The sequence below is a fragment of the Chenopodium album genome, chromosome 2 (genome assembly GCF_948465745.1).
Source record: "Chenopodium album chromosome 2, dcCheAlbu1.1, whole genome shotgun sequence".
NCBI classification, from domain to species: Eukaryota; Viridiplantae; Streptophyta; class Magnoliopsida; order Caryophyllales; family Amaranthaceae; genus Chenopodium; species Chenopodium album.
This window is the reverse complement of record NC_137835.1, coordinates 19,566,059-19,592,541: the sequence shown is the minus strand read 5'-3', so window position 1 is coordinate 19,592,541 and position 26,483 is coordinate 19,566,059. Positions and strand designations below refer to the sequence as shown.

Here is a 26,483-nt window from a genome sequence, read left to right as displayed (position 1 = left end):
CTTCTGCTTGCTTACTGTTAATTGTTGTCTATGCTTATAAAACCTGGTTTTTTTGTGTTTACTTATTGTTATTTGTATATGCATTTTTATGTATGTGCATGTGAATAGCTTGTTGTTGGTGTATTTGGCTATTGTTGTTAAGTCCTGGAATACTGTATGTTGTTTTCTGTAGTTGTTGGTTGTCAAGGCACATATTGTTGTCTTAGTATACATGTGGTTGTTGTTGTTAGTTGAATTTGTTAGTTATTAAAGCATGTATTCCTAAATTGCTGGCCTTATCTTCCATTGTATACCCTTGTGTCTTATGGTTATTAGGAGGTTTTTGTTGGTTAGGGATGTAGTTTATTTTAAGATTAGCGTGAGATGTTGGAGTTGCAATGTAAGGTTATAATTGGCTCTACCTGGCTTCTGCTGTAGACTGCCTTCTGATGTGATACATTAATCGTTCGTACGGGTTATGGGGTCAGAACCACTCAAAGTAGCCATTTCTTTCCAGAGTTTGCTCAACCAGGTTGTGGGGTTCTTAAGGTTGCCTGCTCCAACCTACTCCCTTGCAGGTGATGATGGTAATGCTGTGAACTTAAAGTTGGTCACTGATTGTATCCTGTCACCTTACATCTTTGAGGGTGGTGTTGCTGCTACACTGGATGCTTCTCGTGAAAATGCTGCAGAGCAAATTGTTCGCTTCCTGAGAGCTCAGTATGGGCTGCATATCATTGACATTACTTCAGAGAATATCTACAAGTTGGATCAGTGTGCCTTCTTGTATGAAATGAAGCGCATTTCCTTGGAATCACTGAATAAGCCCATAGTGAATGGTCGAACTAAGTGGCCTGCAATTCCAATCAAAAAACAAGGTGCCAACTGCATCATCATTGACTACATTGATGTTCTTCGTGTCATTGCAGTGGCAACTAAGGCTAGGGTTTCTGGCATAGACACAGCTGAGCTTGCTGCAAATAAATGGGTGTCCTGGCTAACAATATATACTCCTTCCAGTGTTGGAATGGAGTGCATTTGTAGCTCTTTGAATGGGACTTGTAAGGGTGCGAAGCAAGATGCTGCAAGGAGAGGTGTGAAGTTTCTACGTGCTTTTTACAATGTGGACATAGTGGACCTGAACTATGGCAATGGTGTTTACTCTGGTATCAAATGCTCATTAGCTAGAGAAATCTACATGACTATAAGGGAACGCGTTCTAGGCAAGCAAGGAGATCTACATCTAGCTCCTTTCCTTGGTGAAGCCGATTGTGTGACACCCAAGTCTGGTGGAAACAAGATCCCAAGTCCTGCATTGCCTCCAGCCGCCCCTCGCAAGCCAAAAGCCTCTTCTTCTTTTAGTAACCGGCCTAGGGCACATCCTGCTTCGATCCCAAGTGCTATATCTGTTCCAATCCCAGCTGCCTTAGAGACATTTTTTAAGCGTAGGAAGTTTTAAATAGGAGTTCTTGTATCCCTGACTTATTTAGACTCCTAGGGTTATGTTGTTGCCTAAATATTTTGTGTTTCCAGCGTTGTTGATGTCTAAGTAGATTTTATTGTCTTCTCTATGTTTTAGTTTATTAGATCATGGGGTGTAATAGCTCGTTTGCAGCAGCAATGTTCTATGTACTACATTATGTTTGTTTTAATTAAATGACCTTCTTGGTGTTATGTGTGGTATATATTTTGGTTGGCTTGTTCCTATTTCTAAACTGTCAGTTGTTAGTTGTGTAATCCATGCTTAATTAGATTTAATAAGCATGAATCAACATTTTACTTGCAGGTCTTGCTCATAGATGCTATTGGTACAGGAAAGATTTTAAGCAGGCGTGATAATTTAAATGAGTATGTACATTTCAGCTAGGGGGTTGAAGAACTATTTTGGCTTGAAAAACAAAAAAGACTGTTCACATTGGCGTAGATTTTATCCTAGGATTGATTTGTGCTTAATAATATTATGGCCAGTGCAATTGTCACTAATATTTAACTGCTTGGGTCTCCAGGTAAGGAACCTGGAAATGCAGACTACGTTAGGAAACGTTCTAGCAAACGTTCACGAGCAATTGATGCTCTTTCTGATCCAGTTTCAGCTAGGTTAGAATTTGTTTTCTAAACTTATCATCAGTTTATGTGCTATGAAATTATTTTGCTAAGAGGATTTGCTCTTACATTTGTATATTTACTGAGCTTGCCGAAAATAGTACACAGGGAGCTTCACAGAATATAGGTTCCAAAGCAAAATCTTCCAAAAAAAATACAAAACAAACTAAGGGGAAAAATAAAGGTAAATAGTTGCCATTTTCTTATGTTTTAAGATTTCCAAACATTTGCTAACAATCTTGTTTTGGATTCCTTAATAGAAGCAAGAACTACTACTTGTGGTACTTTACAGACAACAGCAAATCTTTCAGTAGATAATTCAGTAAGGTTGTGAAACGTTAAATATAGGACTGCACTTATTTTAATTTTATAGCCATGCTTGCACTAACTTCTTTGCTGATCTGTGTGTATACAGCGAATATGGTGAAACCAGTGCACAGGGTGCGCTGAGAAACACTGTAAAAAAAAAAAGGAAGGGTTAAAGGCAGCCAAAACAAGCCTAAGCAAAAAAAAATTAGTAAGTATATCTTCAGCTCTTTTGCTTGAAATTTCCCAGTGTTAATAGGAATGTGATTTTAGTATCCTACTTTCTAGATGAACCAGCTGCTGCAATCGATCAGCCCCTTCCATTGACCTCTTTACAGTTGGAAGCACCTCATTATTGTCTTAAATGTGGTGCTAAGAAATTTTAGTATGAATGGCTTCACTTTTGTTGTGGCAATGGGAGTATTAGAATTGCTACAAATAGCATTCCTCCTGAGCTACATCGCCTTTTCACATCTCAATATGAAGACTCATTGCATTTCAGAAAATATGCTCGTATGTATAATAACTTGTTTTCATTTTGCTCGCTTGGAGGGAAAACAAGTGCTAGCTCTGAGAAAGGGATCTTTGTTTTCTTATTACATGGTCAGATTTATCACCACTTGCCAGATTTACTGCCTGACAATGAAGTGCCTAAATACTTGCAACTTTATTTTTACGATGCACATTATGAGGCTACGCGAAGGACAGAAGTTTTCCCTGAAGTGAGGGAAGACATAGTGAATATTCTAATGCGTGTTATGAGTGTAAATCCATATGCTCGCTTTTTTAGATCCTTACGAGAACTCACTGTAACTGAGACTACACAAATAATCATCAACCAGAGCACAGTTTTGGATCAGCGCGTGTATAATGCACCTTCAACTGATGAAGTGGCTGCTATATGGCCTGAGAAAACGTCTTCCAGTGAATCTAACAGCCCATACATAGTTGTACCAGGGAGATCCACTGTGCCTCATAGAATATATCACTATTATGGATGTTATGATCCATTGCAGTATCCTCTTTTATTTCCAAGTGGTGATTGTGGTTGGACACAGGGTCTTAGGAAGGATTATGTTAGTGCACAGAAAAAGGCTATGATGGATGTTAATCCTGCTTCTTCTTGTGATGTTCATACTGAAGAGGACCTGTTGGCAGAGGAAGCAAAACGTACGTGTTCACTTATAGCTACTTCAAATTATGTTGTCTCATACTCTTGCATATCTAAATAGCTAAAGTGATTGCCATTTTGTTGTCTGCATACAGGTGCAGCAGATATTTCAGGTTCCTCTAAAAGGCATATTTCCCCTCGGGAATACTACGCCTACAAGATACAGATAAGACCAGAGAACATGTTGCTTCGAGGAGGACGATGTTTTCAACTGTACATTGTGGATATGTATGTTAAAATTGAGAACACAAGACTTGATTTTTTTAGGCGAAATCAGCAGACAATAAGAGCTGATTTGTACCAAGGTATTTTGGATACAGTTAAAGATGGAGAGACAAGTGCCAACAACAATGGTCGTCGAGTGATATTGCCTCCAACCTTCATTGGTGGTCCACGAGATATGAAGCGAAGGTACTTAAATGCAATGGCCCTTGTGCAGCGCTTTGGCAAACTTGATTTGTTTGTAATAATGACGTGTAATGCCAAATGGCCTGAAATCACTGCTGAACTAGCTCCTGGAGAAGCTGCATGTGATCGGCCAGACATTGTTGCTCGGATTTTCAGAGCAAAGTTAATAGCTTTGAAGAAAAAAATAATGGAAGACATGGTTTTTGGAAAAGTTGCAGCTATGGTCTATGTTGTGGAGTTTCAAAAGAGAGGTCTACCTCATGCTCACTTTTTAATTATATTGGAAGATGCATACAAGCTAAAGGGGCCTTCTGATTATGATAAGTTTGTAGCTGCTGAAATCCCTTCAAGTGAATATCCTCAGTTGCGCAAAATTGTTCTTGGCCACATGATGCATGGTCCATGTGGCAGTTTAAATCCTAAATGTGCGTGTATGAAAAAAAATCATGGCAATGAAGGTCTTTGTAAGTACAGCTACCCTAAGCCATATTTAGAGGAGACTACCACAAATGAAGATGGTTTTCCCATGTACAAAAGAAGGAATACTGGTGAGCATGTAAGAATTCGCGGTGCTAATCTTGATAACCGTTGGGTTATACCTTATAATCCATATTTATCTATGCTATTTGACTGCCATCTAAATGTAGAAGTTTGTTCAACTATTCAAGCAGTCAAATACCTATACAAATATGTATACAAAGGTCATGATCGTGTATCTTTTAATGTTGTTGGTGAACAAAATCAAGTTGTTGATGAAATTGATGCTTTCCAAGCTGGTAGATGGGTATCACCATGTGAGGCGGCTTGGCGAATATTTGGATTTGATCTCTTTGAGATGACTCCTTCTGTGCAGCTTCTTCCAGTGCACCTACCAAATATGCAAACTATTTATATGAGGTCTCATGAGCAGCTTGATTCTGTTGTGCATGATGAAAAGAGAAGTACTACTGCTTTGCTAGAATTCTTTAGGCTAAATGCAAGCATCCCTGGAGGCACAGGGTATCGATACCCTGAAATAATTGCACATTATAGGTGGGAAGCTAACAAGAAAATATTGATTAGAAGAAGTTACCAAAAAAAAATGTTGGGCACATGGCTTTTGTGAGCCTGGCAGAAGGGGAACGCTTCTTCTTACGTTTATTGCTTGGCAAAGTTGTTAGTCCTGTCTCATTTGCTCATCTTAGAACTATAGATGGTGTGCTTTACCCTACCTTCCAAGAAGCTGCAATCAAGCTTGGATTATTTCAACAGGACAGTGCAGTTACATTATGTTTGCAGGAAGCATCAGAAGCACAAATGCCTTCTGCATTGAGGCAGCTATTTGCAACTCTTTTGATCTTTTGTCAACCAAGTAACCCAAATGCTCTCTGGTTGCAGTTTTATACTTCACTCTCTGAAGATTTTGCATATCAAAATCCCAACCACCTAGAAAAAGTGATGAAGCTAACTGTAAGAGATGTTGAGAAAAACTTAGAAGCCATGGGAAAGACATTAGAGGATTTTGGCTTAGGCCATTTGATTGGAGAAGATAGTAATGAAATACGCAACACAAAGGATATCGAAGATGCACTTGAAGCACTAATTCCTCCTGAATGCATTGATTGTCGAGAGAAACTTAATAAAGCTCAGGCAAATGCATTCAATAGCATAATGGCTTATGTCAATGCGGAGAAACCTGGTTGTTTTTTTGTTGATGGGCCAGGTGGAACAGGCAAGACATTTCTCTATAATGCTTTATATGCTGAAGTACGTTTGGCAGGGAAGATTGTGCTGCCAACAGCGACGTCAGGTATTGCTGCTTCTAATATTCCCTCTGGCAGAACAGCTCACTCTAGATTTAAAATTCCACTTGATTCAGAGGTGTCACTGGCTTGTGATGTCCCAAAACAGGGAAGCTTAGCTGCTCTAATCAAAGCTGCTGCCCTCATAATTTGGGATGAAGCATCTATGGCTCGTAAAGAGAATATAGAATCATTGGATTTATTGTTACGCGATCTCTGTCATCCTGATCAGCCATTTAGTGGCAAAGTAATTGTCTTTGGGGGAGATTTTAGACAAATTTTGCCTATTTTGCCCCGCCGTTCACAAAGAGAGGTTGTTGGTGTTAGTGTTGTCAGCTCATACATTTGGCCCCTTTTAGTCAAATTTCGGTTAACAGAAAATATCAGAGCTAAGGAAGACTTAGTTTATTCAACTTTTCTGCTAGCTTTGGGCAATGGCCAATTACAATCAGATGAGAGTGCTAATGTGCAGCTACCTGAACACATAGTTCAAAATATAGTTACAAATGAGGATTCAGTTTCTGTGCTAACTGCAATGATTTTCCCAGAAATTTCAAATGCAACATTTGATAGTGGCATATTCAATGAAAGAGCAATCCTCACACCAATGAATGAGGAAGTTGATTCCATAAATGATCATTTAATTGAACAGTTTCCTGGCACACCTACTGTCTATCTAAGCAATGATTCAATTCTTGATGACAATTGCAGCCTCTATCCAACATAATTTTTTAACACACTTTGCCAAGGAGGGATGAGCCCGCATCAACTTGTGCTTAAGGTTAACTGTCCTGTAATTTTGTTGCGTAATCTAGCACCATCTAAAGGAATGTGTAATGGTACTCGCCTTATTTGCAGGCACTTTCTTCCTAATTCAATTATTTGTGAAATAGCTAATGGCCATTATAAGGGAACATTTTATTTTGTTCCACGCGTTAATTTAAGGCCTTCAACTTCTTCCAAGTATCCTTTTCAGTTTGAACGGAAACAATTTCCTCTTAAGCTCAGCTTTGCTATGACTATAAACAAGTCTCAAGGGCAAACTCTAAGTCGTGTTTTAGTATACCTCCCAAAGCCATGTTTCTCGCATGGTCAGTTGTATGTTGCTCTCTCACGTGCAAAAAAGTCTAAAGAAGTGACGGTGTATACAGCTCAGCAATCTGATTCTGTCTCATCATCAGCTGTTCGAAATGTTGTGTCCTATGAGGTTTTGAGGCTAGCCAATATCATCTGACTAAAGCAATTCTAAATAAGATTGGATTTATGGTGTGCAACCTTATATATATATATCTAGAGCAAATTGTCTAAGAATTACCATATTATATAGCACCTTATATTTGTGTCTTTGTTGTGCAGTTGTTCCAGGCATTGGTGATGCATGCTTCTCATTTGGCACTGTGTTAAACACTTGCAGACTATATGGAATAGCAGTAGTCCTTTTTGGCATGAAAATACATTGGTTAGACAAGTTTTTTTTTATTTCTTCCTTTGGTAGACATTTTATAACAACACTTTTTCCCCCCTATTATTTACCACAGGATGTCCTGTGAACATGTTATTTTTTGTGGCCTTTTTTGAATGCATAACAATGCATTGTTTGCGATTCATTTATATGTGGCCTGGTAATTTTCATATATATAAATTAATTTTCACTTTCGTATTACATATATTATTTGCTTAGCATATAATGTGCAATATAAGACTATATATGTTTAATGATAAGAAGCTAATTTGTAAAAGAAATATATTTGATGATCTCCTAAAAAGCATCTTTAAAAAATGCCTTTTGCAATTTATATTAAATAAATATTAAGCTTAAAAAATTCAGTTTTAGAAAAGCTATTGTTGCACTTCTAAGAATTAGCAGATAAGTTAGCCAAGAAGTTTTGCAATATTCATAAGTCCCAATAAAATTTCAGCAGTGACATATTTATTGGTTAACCAAGTGTCATCATGGTAAGCTTATTTCCACTGGACAATACACATTATGAATTCTCAGCCAATGAGGAGCTTTTTCCTCTTTAAAAAATGTGAGTTCATGTGCTGTCCTTATTCTATTTAAAAGAACCTTCTTCCTTCAAATGCTTATCTCATTTCTCTCTTAAACAATAGTATCTCTGCAGCTGGCAGCTCCTACTTTTCGATTGTTAAGGTATGTGCATTAATGTTCTTGTTTTCATTTCTTTACAGAATTTACTTCGTACATATCTTCAATAAATAGCATGTCTTCATTAATGGTGGTAACTGTTATTACTTTATAAGTTTCTTTGCTGCACTTCTTGTTAACATAGAACTTCTATATTTAGTGTCAACAAATGTTTTTTTACTATAATTTGGTTAAGTTGCTGGCCTTGTTCTGTTTTCAGCTTTGAGCATGTTTTCTTTCATTTAATATTGTGTTACAAGTCTATATCTAAGATTCCTAACTTGCTAATACATAGTTTATATAATTCTTATTACAAACCACATTTATGTCACTCTATTAATGTTTCCAGCACCTTTACGATTAATATATTTGAAATTGACCAATAAAATTGCTACATTTATCTGAAAAAAAGACACTTAATTATGACTGCTATATCGAACAAATTTAGTGCTGCTTAGGGTGTATTATATTTATGTAAAAAAGATAAACTTCACTGTTAGTTTATGAGATACTTTTTTATTACATTATTGGGCTTATTTGTGATACTTAAGCTTATTTTATACTGCTAATTCAGAAAGTAAGTGCTTCTTAGGATGCATTTTACTTGCCTAAATAAAATTACTAATATATCTACAGCCCTTTACTTTTTCAATTCTGATTTTATATGTGTTACACATTTCACAAAAAATGTCATTTTGAGTTGATTACCCTAATTTTGTATTATTATTTAGCAAATGTAAAATAGCATGTTTCTTTGTCAAATTGCACAATATAACTTATGTACTTTGATTTGTGAACAAAATATAACAACATTTTAGAACAATGTCTACTAATAATCTCAAGTTAAGTAATTCTATGGAACCTATAAGATTGTTAAATGCTATGGAATAACCTCTTCTTATATGTAAATGAACTAGATGAAACCTCAATATGTGCCTCTTGATAAGCTAACTCCCAAAAACAAGAGGTACAAGATCAAGGTTAAGGTGAAGGAGAAGTCTCCTGCTAAGTATCCAGAAGGCAAGAAAGCTTTCCAAAAGCTTGTTTTTGAAGATGATGAGGTAAATATAATGCTTTGATTTTTGTTGTGTAGTTAGCTACAGAAATTAGACACATTCTGATCCATTTTAATGGTGTGCTGTTAGGGGAATGAAATGAGAGGAACTTTGTTTGAGGATGACATTGAGAACTTCAAAACTGTTTTGGAGCACCAGAAAGAATACATCATATCAGATGCACCAGAAATACTAATCCCATGTTCCGTCACAAAGAAGGTGACTACTACCTGTCTTTTGGAGGCACAACAGCAATTCAATCACTGAATCCCAATTCTGGTCCTATTGTGCCAAAATACACTCCCATTGCTGAAGTCCCACCTACAAGCAGTGAGGATGATCGCTATGGTAATATATATTATCTGCTTTGGTATGTTTCTTTTTATTGCAACTTACTTTTTAACCCTTATTATGTGGCTTATGTGTAGATATCCTTGGAGTCATTGTGCATTTGGAAGACACACACAAGAAAAGAACAAGCAATGGTTATGAATTTGATGTACGAGACATTGTTGTTGTGGATGCCAGTGTGCAAAGGTTATTACAAACTGACAGATATACTTAAGCAAATGAACTTATTTATGTGTTTTCTTTTAATAGTGATTTGATAAATATGCAGGATAGCTGATGCTCTTGTTATATCTGTGTATGGAGAGTTGGCTACTAAAGAATGTGCCAAGTTAGCTTCTTGGTATGAATCTTACCTGGTGGTCAGTTTCCGACACTTGAAGGCCGCCACACACGGAGGTTAATTTCTACTCAAAATACTCAAATCATGTACCTTAATTACATTATGACTTATTTTTTATTTCATTGCATAGGATTTTCCTTGGCATCTTCTATGTCCACAATAATTGATCCTGATCCAGCAGGTCCTGAAGTTAGTGCACTTAAAGCTTGGTAAGTTCATATAATTTTCAAAGCTACTTTGCTTTCAAGGTACTTGAACATAATTTTTATAACTTTTGTGTTTTCAAAATGCTTGAGTAATGGTTGCACTTTTATATGGAACAGGGTGCTGGAAAATGAAGATCGCCTTGCTGATCATGTGGCGCATCAGCTGCAGTCCAGGGAAGCTAGCAGCTCAAATGTCCTGACTTCAGTTGCAGAACTTAAGAAGAAAACTGTAATGAGTTTCATTATTTATACATATCAAGATTACGTCGTATGAATATTACATTTGATGAATTATTCTGATGTTAATTACTACATTTGCAGCCTTTAACAACAACTGCACATGAGCGACACTGGCTCAAAATCACAATACCAACTGCACGGAAAGAAGATATCATTGCTTATGTTGGGTGCATCATTTGTGGAAACCACTGTGACAGTGTTGATGCAACTAAATTCTACTGTGATAAGTGCAATGATACTTGCACAATAGAAAAGAGGTAAAATATCCTTTCACTAACATCATGAGTTATATTCTATTCAGCTGCTAACTATACCTCATCTCTTACAGGGTCAGTATCACCTTCTATGCAGCCGATGATACTGCAACTATTCGGTTAACTTCATATGGGAAGCAGTGTGAAAAGTTACTAGGCCTGAAAGAAGCAGAACTAATTGAAAAGAAGGTAAAAGCATTCAATATACTGCTCTAAGTTAATTATTTATTGTCTACACTTTAAAGTAAACCAGACCACAACTTAAAGAACTCTTTTCTTTTGTGATCTAGATATCAGGCTGGGATGGCTTTGATGAATTAGCTGTTGCACTTAAAGGAAATCCAGTGAAAGTTGAAGTTGGGCCAACAGATGCGATCAAGAGAGTTGGCTACCTCAAGTGGGTTATCAAATCAGTTGTTATAGAAGAGCCCATGAAATCCAAATCAGTTGGTGCAAAAGAAGCTGAAGATGGCACAGTAGCTGCTGCAGAGAAAGGCATGCCTGTCAAAACAGCTACTCCAAAAGAAGTCAGTCAGCCAAATCAGATACTCCAAAAGAAAGCATAGATGTTAAGGACTAAGGCTTCTTGTAAGAACACGTTATATCGAACAAGAGTAGCTTGTCATTTTGAACGTGTTCTTGCTTGACACCTTTTGAAAGAAGACTTAGTTCCTTTTGCACAAGTCACTGGTGATGATTTTATGCTCCAAAAATACTCTGCCATGTGAACTTTAATATAATTTGTGTACTTAAGTAGCAACTTATGTATGGTTATCATGCCTAACTTCAGAACTAAGACCTTATGGCTGCACTTTTGTGATGCAAACATGATGCCCAACAAATCTCAAGTCAAGCATCTGTTGCTTTTATGTTCCATAATCCTTAGTAATTACTTACTTAGTGTTGATTGATGACCCTGAAATAGGCCAACCATGTTCTAATTAAAATATTCAAGAAATGGTATATTATCAGTTTGTTGCCAAGTTAGAAATCAATTTGCATAGCTGTTGATTTATGTGATTCTTTTTTATTGCATTATTGGCTTTTTTGAGAAACTAAACTTAGTAATTTTTGCTAATTAAAAAAATAGTGCTCCTTAACATTCCAAATTTCACTTTGCAAACATATCCATTTCTTTGCATTTAACCACACATCCAATTAGATACCATATATAAACCAAGACATCCAATCCTTACAAGCATTACAAAATTGGATTGAAGGCCAATACTTAGAACATTAAAATATGATAAAGAGTGCTTCAACTATTACATAATCTTAGATTACTAATAACTTAATGTAACTAATTGCTCTAATCTGAATTAAATCCATATGCATCATCATCACTATGAGAGACCTCAGGGGAGTGATAATGGTATGGAACACCAAAATCATCCTCCGAGGAATCTTCTTCAGTTTCCTGCTCTTCGTTTCCTTCCTGATGATCTTCTTCATCATCCTCTGTCCCTCCTTGTTGTGCATGTGCCTTCCCTGTTTGAACTACATTTGCGTCTCCTTCTTGAAGTGCAGGCTGTTGTTGAACATCTCCAACCCGAGCAACATCTGATGACAGCATAACTTGCTTCTCAACAGTTTCATCCTCACTTATATCCATATCGGCTTCCCCACTCTCAACACCAGCAGCCTGAATCTCGTTGAACTTACTACACTCACCCTTGATTTTGCTTGCCTGCCCTCTAAAGCCCACGGCTTTTCCCAATCTCACTGGTTCTTCCTCCTTATCACTAAGAACTTCAATTGGACAGTCAACAGAACTCCCAATTTTAGGCTTCTTATCCTTCTTCCTGTTCCGAGCGACTTCATCACACTTCGCAATTTGAGCATCAATATCCTTCATCTGCTCCATTAACATATCAAATTTCTTGATCGCATCCAATCGGGTTTCAGTTGCTGCAATACATTGCCCCCTTAGATTATCTTTTCTTTTAACAAGAAAATTGCGATACCACTCATTAAAAATGGAATCGTCATTGTTGCCTGCCATGGAGATATTTAGAAATAATTTAGTAGAAAGAAAAATGGAATGCAGGAGGTTTTGATATGCAATGAACCTAAATACTGGCAAAACGTAAAACTTGGCAAAGAAAATGGGAGATAGAAAGCTAAATTAAACCACTTTCCAATGCAGAAAAGTAATGAGGTTGATGGCAATTAAAGAGTCAAGCCGTCACTTTTAGTATGTCTCTTCAGATGTCTTTCATAGCATGCAAACTCTAAAAAATTGTACTATTTCAGAATTTGTTAATTATTAAAGCATGTATTCCTAAATTGTTGGCATTATCTTCCATTGTATACCCTTATGTCTTATGGTTATTGGGAGGTTTTTGTTGGTTAGGGATGTAGTTTATTTCAAGATTAGCGTGAGATGTTGGAGCTGCAATGATCAAAATATGTTTTTTTTTTTTTTTGTTATTGTAATTACATTTTTAAATAAATTAATAAGAAATTTTCTTTTTTTTTATAAAAAAAAACAGGCAAAACATAATAACAAGAGAAATGTAATATCCAACAATGAAAAAAAAAATTAGCTAATTATATACCATTTTTTAAAATTTTATAATGAATGAATGTAAGTTCAATAAAACTTGGATTTAAGTTGAATGTTACATAAGAGGTCCTTTTGATAAATAAATTTAAAAAATGTTAAAAAAAAATACATGCAAAAATTTTAGACATTTGATCATTAAAAATGGCAATAATGTGATGAAAATTTGCAAAGCTTCCTTACGAGGCAGATTTACTACGACAATACAATCAAAATGATATTACATTAACATTAAATATAATAATATATTTATTTTATTATAAAATGGTTATCAAGACTTTCTTTTAGGATCATAAAATAGATCAAATTCATTTACTTTTTCCAGCGAATTCAATAACCAACAACATTAAAATTGGACTTCCTACATTTTACATGGATTATTCTTTATGATTTTTATATACCAAATCTTATTACTTAACATAGTATCATTATTTGATATATCTATAACCCTTATATCTTAAATGCTTTCCAATAATAAATTTACACATTTAGCTTGTGAATGCTAAATAAAAAAATCATTCTATAATATTGTCAATTTATTCAGCTTGTTGATTTATATTTGATTTATTAATCCCGATAACCAAAGTGCTGCGCGCGCATCGCGCGAGTGCACCACAACTAGTTCCCTTTAAACATGCAATATGGTGATCATAAAAATAATATAATAACATCAATATCGGAAGCAATTTAACAATAATTCCAACAATATAAAATCGTTAGAAAAATAATAGAAATAAAAGGAACATAATTCTTACTTTGATTATGTTTGTTTGCAACTACAAAATAATAAACGAGTTAGTAACTTCAAGGAAATAATAATAGAACAATAATTAAATTAAATTAAATTAAATAAAGTAGAGTTGATTTGGGGCCAAACCCTCAAACAATTCTACCTTTCACGCCTTGGCTTAAGGACGGAATCACGAGTAAAGTACGGACTTCTTGGAGTGCTTGAAGAAGGAATTTTGAAAGAAAAAGGGTAGGCTAGTGTTTAGGCTAGAGCATAGAAGAGAGAAAAATATAGAATTAATTGATGCCCCGTACATCAGAAATGAGGAGGTATTTATAGAAAAAATGTGCTGAACGAACACACGGAACCCTAAAATGATAAAAACCCTAAAAAAAGTATCCCGCGACACGGCAAACTGTACCGTGACACGGGAAATCCCACCGTCAGACGGGAAACATTCCCGTGACACGGTGCATATTTTGTGTGACGCGGGAAATATTTAGTAAACGGGGGAGAAAACGCGTTAAGGGTTTACGCGGAAAGGACACGGAAATTCCCGTGTCACGGGAAATCCCACCGTCAGACGGGAAAGTTTCCCGCGACACGGTGAACTGCTTCCGTGGCGCGGGAATTTTCAGTCCGCTTTTCCGTCTAAATTCATTTTTAACCTAATTTCGTTTAGCATTTTAAGTGCCGATTGATAATTTCGGGCCTTTTTCTGATTTTTTATTATTTGGGCTAAAATAAGTAAATAAAATAAATAAAAGGTTTGGGCCAAAAATAAATAATAAAATAAAAAAGGGTTTGGGCTAAAATTAAATAATAAGTTTGGGCTGAAATTAAAACTATGCTTTTACCAAACATCAAGACTAATCCATGGACTATTCAAAAATACGAATTTAATCAAATAGGAATTTTTAAGCACTCTCGGGATTAAATACTGAACCCGACCAATAGTGGCGGTCTAAGGTTGTTCATCATCGGGTTTAGTTTTGGGGAGACATTTTTAGGTGTCTACAACCGCCCCGACAACTCGCACCACGCCGAAGCTTGATGATGCAGTACTTCAAAGCGTTAACCAGCTTCATGAAGTCCAACATCTCCGAGTGAGTAGGCTGAGAACAAAGCAAAGAAAAAATCAGTAACAAGCAGTATTAAAAGGGATGAATAATGTATCAAAAAGCTTATCGGCTCAAAAACATCAGGCAAAGACTCATGCGCCTGTCTGAAACCCTCTGGCGCGTCAGCAATGTGGTCCTCAGTAATACCGATCGGCCCCGGGTAGCGGACGGATTGAGGCAGGATCTCAATCTTCCCCTCACGGCGAACAGTCGTCTGAAAATACAATCGAATAATCAGGTTATTCGACGGTTTAAACAGAGACTAGCGACAAAATTCTCAAAAGAAATCATACCTCGGGAAGACGGGGTGGAGGAGCCAAAGAGGGAAGCAAGTCCTGCGAATAATCACCCTCCATACGCACAAGCTCCTGCCAAGGAAAAGTGTAGCGCTCTCCCCTGTTTATCAACTCCCTAAGCAAGCGTGAGTCCAGCATCGACTCCGGTGGAGACAAAGGCACAACAAAACGATCACCACTGTGCTGACGAACGACACGCTCCCCAAGATACCAGACAAAGCGTCCAGTACCAACAAAAACAGTGCGGTACGCCGAAAGCTGCAAGGCCTCGGGAAGATTAGTCATCCCTGCCCAAGGCCGATACTGGATATCAATAGCAACTTGAAAACCATAAAAAGTTGCAATGAAACGCCGAAAATAAAGTCAAGGTAGAAAATAACGGGCTACAAAAGTAATTCTTACACCAACAGAAGAGGTGCCTCGGCGTAGCAGCCTGCGTAGCGCATGGGACAAACTCCACTCGTGACTCGCCTTGGTCACGCCAGCTGGCTCCGACAAGGAAGTCATGGACCGCTCCACGACGCTATCCCGGAAAGTACTCATAGAACCATAGCTGCAATGAAAAGTAATCTCTAAGCACATGAGTCGAACAAATTAAAACAAAACAAGAAGAGGAAAGATCGTCACCTCTACGACTCTCCATAAACCGTAGACAGTGACAGGGGCCTGGTCATTCAGCTGCCTACAGCCATGACGTAGCGACAAGAGAAGATCGGCATATCTAAGGCTGGCCCAACTAAAGGATCCTATCTCACTGATCCTGACCAAAGAAGGAAGGTAGCAAACGAGCGCACGCGAACTCCTATTAGGAGAAAGAGTCATGGAAATGAGAATCAAAATGAAGATCCGCACTCGCTGCTCAGGTGATGTCTCATCCATGTCAAAGCCACGGGCTAGAATAGAAGCCAACTCTGATCGCCCTCTCCTAGGACCACCTCGAGACACCGGCTGAGTCCTGATGTGCTGAACAATCGGATCTAACAAATCGGCTGCCTCAGCCACCCCCCAGGAAAGGTCAGACATCTGTTGTACGACCCGATCGGTGAAACGTAGACCACTGATCATGCTAAAATCCAGAGGGGTCACTGTCATCTCCCCCAAGCAAAGTGAAAAGTGTTGGTAGTATCCCAAAAATACTCCAACAACGCGCGAACGACTGTCGGGCCACAACCCCGGGGGCTGCGAAACCCTACGACCGCCGAATAAAAATCCACTAAACCAGCAGATTCCCACAAGGCATTCGCAACAAGATCCCTCGTGATAATCCTATAAAGTCGAGGAATCAAATCTCCAGCTCCGGAACCATGATGGCGAAGCGTGCCATCGACTATGCCGGCAAGTGGACGGTGAGAAACGTGGTTCTCACGGTAGAAAACCAACTCATCTTACGACCACGGAGGTGGAACCCACTTGCCCCAACTCGAAGGACGAGGCTCGGTCTCTAGGGCATCGTCGTCTATGCCCCGGAAATTGTGAGAGTGTCCTCCCGAAAAGCCTGACGCCGGCCACGAGTAGAAATGTCTCGATCTCGTTGTCTAGGCATGCTATTATGTTTAAACAAAACAAAAATCTAAATACTTAGCATCATTTCCTAAGTTATTTGGTTATTTATTCAAAAACAGCTTAACAGGTATCTCAAGTTGCATTTTCTGTTATACGCTAAATTTTTATCTCAAGGCTAAAAATTAGCAAAATAATAGAATTGTTACTAGTATTTAGTTTCTCCATGACAAACTAATACTACAGTTCTCCTAGCCGCATGATACTATGTTCTCCATGACAACATAGTACATACAAAAAACAAAGCATGTTTCGAAATTGCACAAAAACAATAGATCGATACATCATGGCATATTTTACAAGATCTACAACCAATATATCATCAATACAAGTGCAAAGGAACGACAAAAATAACAAGAACACCATTTCACAAAAGTAGTACTAAAAAAGGGGGATTTGCTCAATTCTTCACCAAATCATGCATTTTTTGTCTCAAATCGCTCATAAACACACATGCATACATATACAAGTCAATTCATAGCAAGAATTTTGACATGGAAGCTCAAAATCAAAAAATCCCAATTTGATTTTTTAGGGTTTCAAGCAAGTATGGAATTTACAACATAATTTGAGACATAAGCAAGGGAAACTTACATGGATCCTTGTGAGAAATCGAAAATGAGGAAGCTAGCAAAAAAACCGGAGCGAATTTGGTGAAGACTTGAGCTCCAAAAGGCTCGAGAAATCGCGGAACTATGCAACAACCACCGTGACACGGTGGCCTAACGCTGCGACACGATAAAGATTTCCCATGCCACGGTGAAACAACAGCAGCAGCGGAGCTCAGGCATCAACAGCGGGAAGAAGCGGAGCTCAGGCGGCGAACAGCAGATGCGAGTAGCAACGGCAAATTCAAGGCAAAACCGACGTGTCGCGTTCAAAGCTGTCGTGACACGTTCACATATGCCGCGATGCGAGAATCTAGAACGTGCACCGGTACTCCGACCGTGGCACGGTATACTGTGAAACTGCAAAATAAAAAAGGGACGCCGGAAGGAGAGAGAGCAGAAGAAGAAAGAAAATGGTGAAATGAAATGAAGATGCGGTTGCTAAAATTTAAAGCCCAAAAGTGACCGTTATGTGGCTCCGTTCCCAGCCACGTATCCCGTTACCGAGTAATGCTCTTTTTGCGTGTTCCACGCAGAGGTTATCGAGGTGCGTGGAAATTCAGTAAGAGAAATTTCCCGCGACACGGGGCTGTTCACCGTGTGACGGGAACTCCCACCGTGTCGCGGGATTATTCCCCGTGGCGCGGTGCTGACCTGTGTGTCCTGCACGCTCCTTAAAATTCCTGGCAATATTTTGAGCGTCTTTTGAACAGTTCAAATTATTTTCCGCAACTTTTTGACAGTTATTTTCTCACTAAAAGTGCGTGGAAAATTCTAACTGATATTTAAAGGGGACTAAAATTACCATTTTACCCCTAGTAAGCATCAAAGTCAATTTTTCGACATTTTAAACACCTAATATGGTCGAATAGTCGACTTGGAGGTAAATCATCTACGGCCCACGTTCAGGGACAATCAAACCACTATCATTTCAGCGCAAGGTTCTCAATACACATAGACTTGTAATTTCAGTAGATAAATTTTTCCTCAAGCATGGAAAATTGTCGGTCGTTGTCACCTCTCAGCACACGAAGAAGTCAACGATTATATCATTTATCGACTTTCCTCAAGCATGGAAAGTATTCATTTATGGACTTTCCTCAAGCATGGAAAGTATTCATTTGTCGACTTTCCTCAAACATGGAAAGTATCATCTGTCGGCTTTCCTCAAGCATAGAAAGTATTTATCTATCGGTTTTCCTCAAGCATGGAAGGAATTATCGATGGAATTCTTCAAGCATAGAATGACACCAAAATCATACGTCGACTTTCCTCAAGCATGGAAAGTATCATCCGGTAGGTTTCTTCAGGCTTAGAAAGCTACCAAATTCATCAGTCGGCTTTCCTCAGGCATGGAAAGCATTTCAACAAACGTCATCCGGTGGATTCCTTCAAGCATAGGAAGCTGCCAAACTCATTTGTCACCGATACACTGATGTCAGATACGTATTATATCCCTTTACTCTTTTATCTGTGGAATTAACGTTTTTCTGCAGGTATCGGCGTATACAGAGTGATTTAGGATCGCAGAACGTCTTAAATCATTCTCCGTCTCTATCGACTACTTTGACTATCGTTTTCGAAACTGACGTTTCTACAAACTCAGTCAAAGTGGGGGCTTCTGTAGACACCTAAAAATGTCTCCCCAAAACCAAACCCGATGATGAACAACCTTTCACCGCCACTATTGGCCGGGTTCAATATTTAATCCCGAGAGTGCTTAAAAAATTGTATTTAATTAAATTCAATTTTTTGAATAGTCCATGGATCAGTCTTGATGTTTACTCAAAGCATAGTTTTTTAATTTCAACCCAAACCCTTTTTATTTTATTTTAATGTTTTATTATTTATTTTGGCCCAAACCTTTTATTTGTTTTATTTATTATTTATTTTAGCCCAAATAATAATAATAAATCTGAAATGGCCCGAAATTATCAATCGACACTTAAAATGCTGAACAAAATTAGGGTTATAAATGAATTTAGACGGAAAAACGGACTACAGACTCCCGCGTCACGGCATTTGTCCACCGTGTCACAAGAAATTGCCCCGTCTGACGGTGGGATTCCCCGTGACACAGTGCACCTGCTGTGACACAGGGAATTCCGTGTCCGTTTTGCGTAAACCCTTCACGCGTTTTATTCCCCGTACCCTAAAATATTTCCCACGTCACGCAACTGTTCTCCGCGTCACGGGAATGTTTCCCTTCTGACGGTGGGATTTCCCGTGCCATGGTTCCCCTTTGCCGTGTCGCGACGCGTCTTTTTAGGGTTTTTATCTTTTTAGGGTTCCGTGTGTTTCCTCAGCACATTTTTTCTATAAATACCCCCTCATTTCTGATGTACGGGGCATCAATTAAATCTCTATTTTTCTATCCTCTATGCTCTAGCCTAAACACTAGCCTACCCTTCTTCTTTCAAAATTCCTTCTTCAAGCACTCCAAGGAGTTCATACTTTACTCGTGGTTCTGTCCTTAAGCCAAGGCGTGAAAGGTAGAACTGTTTTAGGGTTTGGCCCGAAATCAACTCTATTTTATTTTATTTAATTTAATTATCATTTTATTATTATTTCCTTGAAGTTACTAACTCGTTTATTATTTTATAGTTGCAAGCAAACAGAATCAAAGTAAGAATTATGCTCTTTTTATTTCTATTATTTTTCTAACGATTTTATATTGTTGGATTTATTGTTAAATTGCTTCCAATATTAATGTTTATTTTATTATATTTATTGATCACAACATTACATGTTAAAGGGAATATGTAATTGAAAATCACGCCTAATATGATAATTTGGACGACCGATTTAGGTTCCTTTTTAATCTTGTTATTAATTCAAGTGGTCACAGATATTTTAGAATTATTTGTTGCATTAATATTAAACCAATTTAGCATAATAATAGTTTGGAGAAAATTGAATCTTTGTTTGCATGCCTTTGTGATCGCAGGAATCACTTTTCACTATAAGAATCGAGTAGAGGCCAATACGGGCAAATGTGACTCCATGACTCACTTCGTACCATCATCCCCGATCCTCCTTTCGTGGTTCCAAACCTTATGGAGTTAGTAATTTCATGGATTATGAATCGGGTGCAACCTTCACGGGTTAATCGTTGTTGCCTTCGTTGTCCCTTATTCGTGGTTGCCTTAAATGATCCGTGAACGGTTTATAAGTTCCTTAAAAACTTGTTGGCGGCTCCCTACTTTATTTGTCCCTAATAGTATACATCAATTACCACTTCCTAAGAGTGTCAAGCATATTCACCACATGCTTTAACGTAGGCACACATCGAGCGATGCCTACAACTATTTTCAGGTGGAGTCATGAATGGGCATATGGAGTCCCGGGATTTGCTTCACCTAGTTTAGGAATGTTGGTCTTGTCTTTATTTTGAGTACTCATAACAATGTTATTATTTTTATAAGTATTAATAAAATAAAGTTGAGTTTCCGTTACAAGTTTTGTTATTAAGTTAAGTATTTTGAGTAGCCTTGCGTAATCACGCGGCGGTAATACGCTCAAGTCTATCTCTACGGTATAATTATACGTATTATACTAGTATTTCTATAGAGGGAGATTTGGGGGTGTTACACTTAAACTCAAGCAAACTCGACTAATAAAGGTTTCTTTAAGTGTATGATTAGAACAGGTGAAGTAGACCTTGGTGGTGGAAGAGTAACCTTGTCTAAAAGGACATGAAGAGAATACTTTAAGAAGGTTAAACAAGATAAAAGAAGAGTTCCCCAACTGGAACTTAGTTCTCTAACAGGAACTATCTAAGTTCCCTAACAAGAACTTGAAGACAATAGGAACTTGGTCCTGGTCTGCGTGAAGCCCAAGCAATCTTTGAGTACAGGATAAACGGCGTAGCAACTTAATTTAGTTAAGATTTTATCTTCTAGATATGTTGTTAAATATGTTAAGTAGGATATGCATGAAATCTATTAGAAGCGTGGCAAAGGCTTGGCAAATTTATTAAAACGGAAAAAGATAAAAAGATAGATTTTAAGAAAAGATTTTTTAAATGATTTATTTCTTAAAAACTGAATATCGAAAAGATATTGTACATTCTTTTTGATAATCTTTCTTTATCTTGTTTTCCAAAAAGATTTTCTTTGAAAATGATTTACTTAAAACCGTGTTTTGAGAGTTAGTTAATTTAACATAATTATCTTTTGAAAACCCTACTTGCTATACAAGCTAGTCTGGTATAAATAGTAAAGATCTCATTTCATAGTTTTTGGTGAGTTTATGCGTGAAGAAATCATTGTGCTTAAACTATAAGTTTTCCAAGCTTATAACTTTGTCATATTAGTTTCGGGTTTCGTGCATAACTTGCATATCATATACTAGTGTCATATATTTTGTATTGGTTGGGTTCTTGGGTGAGTGTGTGAATTATATTTTGCATATCAAGTGTGAGGCTGAGAGAGTACTTTGGTAGTATGAGTGAATCTAAGTTTGGGACTTAGATTGGGTAGGATAGGGTCCTACTGTGTAGCAAGTTCAGTGTGGAACTTGTGAGTAAAGGTCTATGTATAATAGGTTGTAATTTGGGATTGCCCTATTATAGTGAAGTGATTTGGTTTTGGAAATCCCTTAGAAGGGTCGAGGTTTTACTTCCAGTTGGGCCCTGGAAGGTTTCCTTGTAAAAATCTGTATACATTGCAAGTTCCTTTACAGTTTATTTATATTTAGCAAAAAGTAGCTATAGGAACTTGCATACAATTCACCCACCTCTTGTAGTGTTCGTCTCAACTAACAGTTCCCCGTTCTCTCTATTCTCTTTCCCTTAAACCGCCGCACCTTCTCCCTCTCTTCACGTTCTTCAGTCTTCATCTATCTTCTCTCCTTATCTCTCCTCTCTCGCTACTCCCTCTCTTCTCTTTATCTCTCCTTCGGTGTTGATTTCCTGCCAAGCTAGCCTACGAAAATTCGCGAATAATTTTCCGACCAAGCTCCGGCGTGTTTTATTACATCTAATTTATGGTTTTAAAGTCAAGTTCGACCATGAAAACACTAGACTTTTGAATGATATTCTACAGGGCTTTTACTCTACCTCAAGACTTTTGAATGATATTCTACAGGGCTTTTACTCTACCTCAAGACTTTTAAAGTCCAGCCCACTTTGAGTTCAGAAACCAAACCCGTTACGAGAAGCCAACACGGTCTTTTTAAACCAAATAAAAAAGACCAACATGGCTTACTTACTCATGTCACAATATATCCCATCCCTCGTAACCCCGTGTCTGCACTTAAAGACCCGAATTGGAAAATGGCTATGGATGATTAATTTAATGCTATAATTAAAAATAAGACGTGGGATTGAGTGCCCCGTCCTCCTGATGTTAATGTTATTCGGTCTATGTGGATTTTCAGACACAAGAAAAAAGATGACGGTTCTTTTGAGAGGCATAAAGCCCGACTTGTAGGTGATGGTGCAGGTTTACAAGTTGGCATGGACTGTGGAGAGACTTTTAGCCCGGTAGTCAAACCGGCAACCATACGAACTATGCTAAGTCTTGCTCTCTCTAAATCTTGGCCAATTCATCAGTTGGATGTAAAGAATGCCTTCTTACATGGTGAACTGAAAGAAACAGTGTACATGCATCAGCCATTGGGTTTTAAGGACCCAGATCGTCCTAATCATGTATGTCTTCTGCAGAAATCTCTATACGGGCTCAAGCAAGCTCCTCGAGCCTGGTACAAACGATTTGCCGGCTATGTTTCTTCTATTGGGTTCTCTCAAAGTCAGTCCGACAACTCTCTTTTCATCTACCGGAATGGTACGACATTAGCTTACATTCTTCTCTATGTGGATGATATCATCCTCACTGCTTCTTCTGACACCCTTCGCAAGTCTATCATGACACTTCTCAGCTCAGAATTTGCTATGAAAGATTAGGGTCCACTCGTCATTCAGGTGGTCTATTTTTGTCTCAGAAAAAGTATGCAGAAGAAAGAATTGAGCGTGCTGGCATGTCATCTTGTAAATCTTGCCCTACTCCGGTTGATACTACACCGAAACTTAGTGCTAAAAAAAGCACTCCGTATGAGGATCCATCCCACTACCGCAATCTAGCAGGAGCTCTCCAATATCTCACTTTCACGAGACCAGACATTTCTTATGCGATACAAAAAATCTGCCTATTTATGCATAATCCAATGGATGAACATATGCAGGCTCTCAGGCGCATCCTGCGCTATATTCAGGGAACACTTCATCATGGACTCAATCTTTATCCTTCTTCAGTTTCATCTCTAATATCATATACGGATGCAGATTGGGGTGGATATAACATTTACGATTGGTAATGCTATTCCCTTGACTTTGGAAGACGGGAACCTTCTTCCTAAGAATGAGATCGACGCTCATTTAGAGCGGTCAATATCTAAGTATATTGATTTATATGAAGAAGATTCAGTTCATAAAATGACTATTCGAGTCTACACTGAAGCTAAAAAGAGTGAAATTCCTATTTTCCCCAAGATTATAGAAAAACCGAGCTTTTAGAATTCCTTGAAACATTTTATTCCATCAAATCAATTGATCCTATCAGTACTAAAAAGATCAGACACCGAAATAAAAAGTATCCAACCTATATCCCATCTGGGCAATCTAAAAGTCAAAATAGGAAACCCTTCCTGGTAGCTGATACGGAGACAATTTCATTAGATAAAGAGAAAGGTGCAAGAGTCCACAGTACCTTAAGGATCCTGTAAGAAGGTAAGTTCCGATTTTCATTTAGCTTCCATTTCGTGAGTCTCACAAGAGGGTCCACATGCCAAAAAAGACATAGTGCCTACTACACCCCTAAATAAAGGATAAGGAAATTGGACACGAGCGAGAGCTAGACTGACTCTTGGCCCAATGCTCGTGGGCGATGAAGACTGACGACCCCTTCTGCCTAACTTTCTCTTTGCAAGAATTAGCTCTTCGAGAATGCGCTGCAAGCCTAGGATTCGTATCATCTAGCGTATAATCCCAATTGGCTGAATTGGCTCTGGATTCTCTTAGGTTAGAAAAAGAATTCCCATTCCCGGTCCAATCAAAGTACTACTGACTTTTCAGCAGATTCAATAGTTGCGGTTTCATGAAATGAAAAGATACCTTCTAAGGAAGGGAAGGAAGAACGACATGCATATATGGTAAAATATATATAAGTAGGATCAATCCCCCTCTTAAGGTTAGACTTTGTTCGCTTAGCCTCATCGTCGTTTGGAAGGGAAGTAGACAAACTAAACTGGAAACCGCAGGGAGGGCTGCAAAGCTTTACGTGTGTCAACGAAGTGATTAACTTGCTAGAAGCACAACCGCACCCGCAAGCACGATGGACCGCCGACAATCATATAATATATGATTTCACTCTTTTTATTTCATTTGTTGCGAGCTTAGCTGAGCATGGAGCAGGTCTGTGGGAGGGTAAGATTCTCTCCCCTTCTTTCTTTCAAACTTTGCTCTTAAGTCTTTTTTTTAACCGGAATTTTGAACGAAGGGCGTAAAGACGAGTTCCAAGAGTCGTCTAAGCACATCCATTCTCTTAGGGCTTAGGGGATGCCAAAAGCTAGCCTCACTCTCATATCTCTTTACCTTTCTACCACGGTCGAAGGAATGTGTCCCAGGGCAGCAGGTAAGGTAATCGGAAAATTGATCAAGGGCTTCTCCTACAAAGACGATCGCGAATGGGGCTCCCCTGCAACCTAATTCCTTCCCTCTCACTCGAGTCTTAATCTCAAAGAAAGGGAATTGGCCCTGATACGGCTTCGAAAACTATTAGACATGGATTGCTAGCGGAGTGGAAAGAAGGACTTGTTACATCCTCAAAAGAGTGAAAAGTACCTCAACGAATAGAAAAAAAAGTAAAGACAAGAAGAAATCCAGTCTAGCCGCAATAAACTACATGAAAGCAAGCAGAGGAAGCGGGGAAGTACTTGAGAGAATGGAGGGCAAGGACCCCTAATCAAAAGCAAGGTGCGTAGCGGGAATCGGGATATACTGATTAACCTACCTTTGGAGAGCTGCGAATCCTTAGATTGCTACCAACTAGACTAAAAGATAGAATGAAGATAGTGCTTGACTTACATACGTTATTTCCTAAACGAAGGGTATACCAATCAACAACATGGGAGAGGTCAAAGACCAATTGACGAGTTTACCTGGATGAACCATTTGAACTAGTCAATTTCGAACGAGAAACCACCCTCGTGGGTGACTAGCCATATGAGGGTCCAAAGCAGTATATCCTCTTTTCTAAGCTAGAAAGCTAGTTCACAATAAAGAAGAGGGGTAGCTAATGGAAAGCTACAAAGCAGGGGAAGGAGCTAGACCACCACTTTCTGGCCTAAAATCTCAAGTTACCTGCTCTCAAGGAATGGGACTATTGGTACCAAAACTTCACCTTGATCAGTTGAAAGTTTCACTCCCTTTGTTTCCTCTTGCAACTTCTATACCAAGAAAATCTCTCATCTTTCCCAGATCCTTGATTGTGAATGCCTCATCCAAATGCTTCTTCAAGAATAGTTGGAATTGGAGTCCCTGCATTGTGATCTACATCTTCTTCACAGTGTAGTTGTGGCAACATCTGTATACAGTGAGGAAGCTTATTAAACTCTTCTGAACTTTTCTTAAAAGGAAATATATGCTCCTTAAACTCTACATCTCTTGACACAAAGATCTTCCTTGTCTCTAAATCCATTAATCTGTAAGCTTTTTGTCCACCAGGGTAACCTAAAAGGACACATCTCACACCCTTTTCTGTGAGTGTTAACTACATAACAAAGGCATCCCACCACCCTAAGGTGATCATAATCAGGAAACTTCTTCATCAATCTTTCATAGGGGGTCTTCCATTTGAGCACAGAGGATGGAAGTCAATTTATGATGCGAGTTGCTGCTAGAACACACTCTCCCCATAAATTCTTAATCTGTTGCAGTTTAGAAGATGCCCTGATGTGTTTACTTCTGAAGTTGAGTGGGCCATTAAATGTGGCAGAAGAAATAAGCCTCAACATCAGATTTATTTTATGTTTTTTCAATTTGTAGCTCTCTCTCTTCTATCATGTGTTTTATAATGTATTATATGTGTTTTAAAATGCTGGCTATGATTAACACTTCTTCTTTCCGCTTCCTTGATACACTTGCTTCGTTTTGAAGGAGGGGAAACTAGAAAATGGCTAAGAGAAATACTTCTCTTTGGAGCTTGTTTTTGTCCCCAAGGGTTAGAGCTGCAGCTTCTGCTTCACCTGGGTTGTCTCCTCAATGCGG

The 26,483-nt window shown here is 38.3% G+C and overlaps 1 protein-coding gene across 1 annotated transcript; it reads left to right on the top strand.

The window, feature by feature from the left end:
- The first annotated feature begins 457 nt into the window (after positions 1 to 457).
- Positions 458 to 6,475, top strand: LOC145570170 (uncharacterized). The gene is made up of 5 exons (XM_081629190.1): positions 458 to 1,424; positions 1,986 to 2,076; positions 2,816 to 3,558; positions 3,655 to 4,999; positions 5,152 to 6,475. The coding sequence occupies exons 1-5, from the start codon at positions 458 to 460 to the stop codon at positions 6,473 to 6,475; spliced, it is 4,470 nt and encodes a 1,489-aa protein (XP_081485316.1).
- The last annotated feature ends 20,008 nt before the right edge of the window (positions 6,476 to 26,483 follow it).